Genomic DNA, 7,003 nt, shown 5'->3' with positions numbered 1-7,003 from the left:
TTATTGCAGTCAGAAGCAGTAAATGAAGAATGAGGCTTAAACCACTACACTGCTTAATTATTAAATGAACCTTCTACTTTTATTTGAAGAACTTAAAATTTTATACTAAGCACCCTGAAAGTTATTTCTAAGGGAAGGTCATCTTAAAAGTATTGGAAACAATGATTCTTGCACAAAAGATGCAAGTGAAGCTGAATTGCACTTGTCTCCTCTACCGGAAGAAAAAGTAAATAAAGTTTAACTACAGGGGCTTTGGTACAACGGAACAGAAGCCTGCAGACGGTTATCCCCGTTGCTATTGCAGCGGCACCAGAACGCACCGTTGCTAGGCGCTTCCGGCTGCGACAGAGCCCGCACATGCGCACGCTCCTGCTCTCTGCGGGCAGTACCCTCTTAACATCGCCGTGGCTCCTTGGCTGGGAGTCGGAGGTTGCTCTGCCGCCTGTGGGTTGGGCTGTGCCTTCCTGAGCGTACGGCGTCTTTGTGCGTAGTGCTCGGGACTCCTCGGCCCGGCCGACATGAAGAAGATTTTCTGCTTCGGAAGGAAGAAGAAAAAGGATCCGCCGCCCGGCAGCACCGCCTCGGCGCGTCCCGCCGGTGCGTACGAGCTCCGCCAGAAGGACCTGAGCAAGCTGCACCGCGGGGCCGCCGCCGGAGACCTGGCCCAGGTGCGGCGGGGGCTGAAGAAGCACGACATCGACGAGCGCGACAAGGCGCAGCAGTAAGGGCGGCGGGCCGGGCCGGGGATCCCCGCCGCCTGACCTGGCTGGGACGGGCAGTAGCGGCCGCTCCGATGGTGCCCTGCTGGCCTGTTTCCCTCGGGGCATCTTGGTGGGGCTGCTAGGCGTTCCTCCGAGCTGAGAGCTCTCTTGGGGGCTGGTGAGCCAGGGCGGCGATAAGGCTGCGGGTTTCCTGAAGGCTTTGTTGCTTGCAAAGCTGATGGTGGTTCCTTTAGGTTGTCGTATTCCCCAGTGCTTGGTAGCGGCAGCTTTTGGGTGATGAGGGACTCCTGCGCAAAGTTGCGTTTGTTACAGTTATGTTGCCCATTGGAGCTCTTTGTGGTACACTGCTGACACTTCGCGCTGATCAGTGCTCAGATAAATCTTGTCAGGCTTCTATTTGGAGATGAAGGATCTTGCATATTTATTTGGGAATTTCTCAGTGGGGACAGTCACCCTCGAGTTTGTTCCACGTCTGTGACAAGGCATGATGTGTTCTTTGAAGTTCTGCCTGTTATTTTGTCCTCATCTTCTCTGCCTTGGAGGAAGCTGGTCTTAGGGAGGGAATTTTCTCTGTGTAGTGGAAACACAGCTATCCCTCCTTGAAGAGGACTTCCTCTGTGACGTCCTATTTATATCATAGTTATAAGCATCAGAAATGTCAGATATTACTTTCTTGTAGCCAGGATAGCAGTGTTTTGCTGTCTGCTCTACCAGATGTTGTCAGATGTTTGGTGCAAAAGTACGGTACTGGTTGCAGTAATAACCAAACTAGCACATGGATATATATTTTTTTTTTTCTGTAAAACTCCCATCCTGCATCTGTGGTACACTTCTGGTGTACGAATGATGCTGGGAGAGCCTAGAGGTTTACATGCCACCATAGCTTTAGTCTCCCTTGTTGTACCATGAGCGCTTTTCTGTCAGAGGCAGCAAGCAGTGCTTTGACACAGGAATCTTTGGGAAAGTTCAGTTTCACAGTGGAGGAGATGTTGTCTCATTAAGCAAATGCAACGGAGGGTTGTTCCTAGCCAGTGTCAGGCTTTGGGTATATAGCCATTGTTACAGGTGATGGAATAGGCTTGTTTTTATTTTATTTTATTTTGCTATGTTTGTTTAGGGAGGTAATTGAGATAAAGAAATGAAATTTGCCCTGTTCATGAGTGAAATGATTTATTTAGCTGTCCGTTTCAATTTACACATTTCATTTTTAGGACACCACTGCATCTTGCTTGTGCAAATGGACATGTGGATGTCGTTACGTTTCTAGTAGAAAACAAGTGTAAGCTAAATCTTTTTGACGGTGATAACAGATCACCACTGATGAAGGTAAGTAGAACATACTATGTTGCTGCAAGTAGGAATTATTGATTATGTATTAAATGATGTATTTCCAGATTCTTTACGTAAGTCTGTAGAAACATGCATGCTGTAATCAGTGTGGGTTAGGCGTGTGCTAGCAAATCTTGGAAGATGCTTTCATATTCCAGGAATGGGAAGTTGTAGTAGTAGTGACACAGTGAAATATGACTGCTGGAAATTTAACCTTTTTGTTTTTGTGTTGTTTCCAGGCAGTACGATGCCAGCAAGAAAAATGTGTGGTGATCTTGCTAGAGCACATTGCTGATCCGAACCTGGCAGATACTGGTGGCAACACTGCCCTTCACCTGGCTGCTTTAGTTCCTAACACATTTCTAGCAGGGATGTTAATTGAGTACAACGCCCGTATTAATGCTCAGAATAAGGTACGTTTTGAGATTCAATAGAGAAGTTCAAAAAGTTGCATTGATATTTTTATTACGGATTTTTTGTTTGTTTCTTTTGGTTTTTAACTTGAGTTATTTCTGTTCTTTCAGGACGGATGTACTCCCCTTACTCTTGCTATCTCTGAACATCATGAAAAGATGGTAGAGCTCCTTCTTAAAAAAGGAGCTAGCGTTCATGCTTGAGATTTGTGTGGAAGGTGAGGAGATGGTCTAAACTCTGCAGGTCCCCTTAGTTGTCTTCAGATTGGACTGATGGGAGGGATGGGAATGAGCATTGAAGTAGAAAGACATAGAGAAGGAGCTCCTCGACTGACTGGTGAAAGCAGGTCTCAGCTTGGTTGGTAACATGCATTATTGCATGTTTTTTGCATTGAAACCTGCAAGAAAACATTGTTTATGGTAGCCACTGTGGCAGGAAAGTTGCCATTGTGCCGGCAACGTTGCTGTTATGCCAGAGAGAGTTTTTCAAATTGATGCAAAGATTGTATGCAAGTGTTGTTAATATAGAAGCTTTTTCTTCCGTTCATAAAGTGATTTTATTTTTCTTTGAGAGTGAGCAAATGGGAATTGAAATAATTACAATGCCTGACTAAAATTGTATGGTTTGTCTTCTATTTTGGATGCTGTAGAACCCCACTGATGACCGCAGCGTCCGGTGGGGAGTTTAAGTTGGTAAAAGTTCTTCTTTGCTATGGTGCTGGTATTTTCCATAAAGACGTTAGTGGATGGACAGCTGAGGATTATGCTATTATTCACGGATATTCTAGGTAAACTTTTAAATTTATTGCTAGGTTTTCAGTTATCAGTGTTGAGTTTGGACCTTTTTGGTAACAGCACTGGGTTTAATGGTGCTACCTTGAAGATGTGTCCATTGACATCTTCTCACATAGCCTGTTTATGTGTCTGGTGTTAATTTGAAAGTTGAGGAAAGGGCTTCTGCTCAAAATTCTCTGTAAGAATTCAAGTGTTGGTTGCTAAGCTGATGTCTGCCTAGTATACACTATTAAAATGTGTCTGTAGCCCACAGACACAGAAGTTCAACTTGAAAAACTGAAATGTTTGTAAACTCTTCTCAAAACAGAACCCTTGTTATTACTGTCTTCAATTCCACTGACCAGGAAGCACCTATGTTTTGTTTCAGAGGAGATCTGGCTGTTATTTCCTTTGTTAAATTACTAAGCAGTTTTACTCCTCCTACACATAAGTATTTTACCCATGGGTGTTCATTCATAAGGGTGGCTGTATTTGTAAAAATTGGACTGCAAAGGGTACCAGGCAGAAGTAAACAACCTCACAGATCTGGATGTGCATCTATAAAATAGACGTGTCCAGAGTATTTGAGTATGTTACGGTTATGCAAAAAGTAGAGTATGTTACATTTAATGAGTATGCAATTTGTTTTGGCTATGATTATGTCTAGGATGGATAATACAAGGCTCTTATTATTTCATTAAGTGTTGTATGCAGCTATGGGATTATTTTTCCCAAATGCATTTCCTCTTTTGCTTTCCGTAGGCTTAGTAAACAACTGGCAGAGTATGCAGACTGTGTGAGCACAGGGGAAGCTTGTGCAGGTGCCACTGGAGGCATCCCAGTGCCGATGACTCCTCACAAGGCAAGAGCTGCTGGCTTTACGTTGGGTGCACGTGCTTTGAGCAGAGAAGGTAGGATACTTAACTGTGGTAGAGCTAATGGGCAGAATCGTGGTGGCCCCTTCCTTAGGTTAGTTTGCATCTTTTAAATTTACCGTGCTCAGTGTGGACTTCAGTGAAAGCATCAGGTGGACTGTCATAAGAAGTGTTAGGAATGTGTTTGCTTGCTGCTAGTTTACACTGCATCTCCACAGGCTGTGGGGACAGTTGTGATTTGTGTGCACTACGTCCATCTGCTCACAGTTGTCGCTTTCAGCCCATCAAGTTGCCCATTTATTTAAATTTTCCCTTTAGCAAGGGGGAGGAGGGAAGAGAAGGAACAAACTAGGTTAAAGTGGCATTGTTTTTTGGGTGTGCAATTTTACTCAGAGATGCTTGTTTAGATTGTTGTTCAGAAAATCCAATTGCAAAAGCTGTAGTTTCATCCCAAATGGTAGTTTTATCTTCTGTAGCAGCGAAGCAGCAGATGAATTGCAAGAAGATGCATCTTTTGTTGATTACCACTGGATTTCTGTCACTTTGTTTTAATTTTAATAGTTTCACATGTATAAAGCTCATTTTTGTGAGACACAATTTCTCACCTTCAATTACAATTGCTTTTGTTTTGCTGTGGAGACATAACATAAATTGTCTTGGAAAAGTAACTTCCTAAGCAACAACAGTACAGTGTTTGTATATACTGTATCTTTTTGGACATGGTTTGATTTATAATCAAAGTAATGCTTTTCTTCAATTAGTTTTATTTAAAAAAGAAAAAAAAGAAAGAAAGACTTTATGATCCAGAAAAGCTGTTACGTTTTCTCATTGCCATATAAATATAAGAAATACATTCCTTCTATGAGTCTGTAAAATCCAGGCAGCATTTATAAGCTCACATTGCCCTAAAGGAATCTTAGAAAGTTGCTATTTTAATATGAATGAAATTGCCTTGCAATTTACATTTCAGGCCCCAACGTACAAGGTTTTATTTGTTCCTTATTTTTTGTTCCTTATTCATTCTGCACAGTAGTATTTTAAGTACCACATGTCTTGTGATACACCAATACTTATACATCATAGGTGCTTATTATTTTGCAGATCTGTATCTTGATGATTTAAGCTCTATGAGTTAGAGTGGATTTGGGGCGGCTTTTGTTTTTTTGCATGTTTTGCATGAGTCCCTTATTACTGAATTCGGCGTTTGCTTTTATCACTTGTGATAGTGTTGGTTTTGGGGGTTGTTTGTTTTGTAATCTGTTCTCCTCTTGCTTATAAATGGTGATATAGGCTTCAGTTAAAGTGGAAATGGGTCCCTGGAGACTAGATCTCATTTCTGTGTCAGTGCATCATGGCTGTGATTTTGGTGTAGCTGAAAGCTATCTCATCTAATTCCTGTCTCGCCTTCTAAAGGATAGCGGGACCTGGTTTTGATCACTGGCAATATTTATTATATGTGGAAAGCAGAATTTAATGAGCTGTTTTCCTTACTTCTAGTGGTACTCATTGAAGATGTAACTGAAGTCATTCGTCCAGAGTTTAACTGTTTCGCGCAGCTACAATTTTCTGTTCTGTGTGGAAAGTTAGCAGATAGAGTCATAGTACTGAGTTAGTTATTTAGCTTTACATACAGCAGTATTCTGTTAGCATTTAAGAATGTTCAGTGTTTTCTGTAGTGGAAAATATCAAATTGTTAGCATTTGAACCATGTCCTCAGATGGGAAGCTTCAGCCTCTAGGTTTTTTCTACACGAGACTTCTTTGAACATTTATACTGTATTGCATCGTCAGAAAGCTTGTGTTCAGATCAGGGAATGCTCTCACATGGACTGTGTTTAGGAAAGGGAAAATTTGTACACTCATTTGTAGGTTGTTAGTAGTAACACTTCTTTTTGTTATAATATTTAACAGTTAGTTCAGAAACTTCAGGAATTATGATTTCTGTGTGGAGATCAGATATGTTTGTTTTCCCTTCTGTGCTGGGAATCAAAATGTCCTTCTGTTATGTCTTAGTTGTTAAGAGGTGTTAGCTCTTCAAAAACTGTGTTCCTAGATTGCAGTTTTCAGTAGTACATCAGTGACCTGAAGGATATACTGCAGGGCACTCTCATCAGGGTTGCTAATGATGTGAAATAAGAGAGGCTGTTGGATATGCTTCAGCACAGAGCTGGCATTCCGAGGGACTTCAACAAGCCAGGGAAACGGACTGGCAGGCATCTTAAGAAATCCACCGATGGTGAATACCAAGACGCATTTGGGGTGAAAAAGCCCCTTCCTACAAAACATGATGGGACTGCATGGCAGGGGGGCAGCTCTGCTGAGAAAGGACACAGACCTGGCAGAAGGCAAGCTGAGCATGAGCCAGCAGGGTGCCCTGGCAGCTAAGAGCTGCAGCTTGGTCTGTGTTAAGAGTAGCAAAGCCAGGAGACTGAGAGAAGCGATGGTCAGCCCCTGTTTGGCACTCGCTTGACTGTGCCTTGGCTGTAATTTTGAGTTCCTTTTAAATGAGAGGATGATCTTTCAGTAGCAAGCTAATTCTCTAGGGAGCCATCATATCTGTGAAGGAGTATTTGCCCTGTGACAGGGGGCTGAGAAAATGGACTTAGTCAGCCTGAAGAAGAGGCAGCATGAAGGGCCCTAACTGCAGCGTCCCATGCAGATGAGAAGACAAAGCCAAATGCTTCCCTGTGACACTTGACAGGAAGTGAAGATGGCAAGAGGTGTAAATGGAAGCACGAGGGTTTCTAACGGGAGATGAAAAGTGTTGCCGTGATAAGGATGGCAAAACAGAGAAGCTGGGAAGTTTCTCTTCTCGGAGGTGTTCAAGACTAGGCTGAATAGAACCCTGACCAACTTTTCCTGACCTCAAAGCTGAGCTGGCTTTAAGTAGT

At 42.7% G+C, this 7,003-nt stretch overlaps 1 protein-coding gene across 2 annotated transcripts; it reads left to right on the top strand.

The window, feature by feature from the left end:
- Window positions 1-367: 367 nt before the first annotated feature.
- On the top strand, window positions 368-4,886 carry LOC140264709 (putative ankyrin repeat domain-containing protein 26-like protein). 2 transcript variants are annotated; one of them, XR_011906085.1, is made up of 6 exons: window positions 368-721; window positions 1,934-2,048; window positions 2,291-2,464; window positions 2,576-2,682; window positions 3,115-3,252; window positions 4,001-4,886. XR_011906085.1 is itself a non-coding variant. In XM_072360633.1 (5 exons), exons 1-4 carry the CDS (start codon window positions 519-521, stop codon window positions 2,666-2,668), a joined length of 585 nt encoding a protein of 194 aa, XP_072216734.1. In that variant the 5' UTR covers window positions 368-518; the 3' UTR covers window positions 2,669-2,682; window positions 4,001-4,639. The 2 variants fall into 2 exon arrangements, 1 of the variants encoding a protein (XP_072216734.1); XM_072360633.1 differs by lacking the exon at window positions 3,115-3,252 and having other exon boundaries at window positions 4,001-4,639.
- The last annotated feature ends 2,117 nt before the right edge of the window (window positions 4,887-7,003 follow it).

This window comes from Excalfactoria chinensis, assembly GCF_039878825.1.
Source record: "Excalfactoria chinensis isolate bCotChi1 chromosome 1 unlocalized genomic scaffold, bCotChi1.hap2 SUPER_1_unloc_3, whole genome shotgun sequence".
Classification (NCBI taxonomy): Eukaryota; Metazoa; Chordata; class Aves; order Galliformes; family Phasianidae; genus Excalfactoria; species Excalfactoria chinensis.
This window is presented reverse-complemented; position numbering and strand designations above follow the sequence as displayed.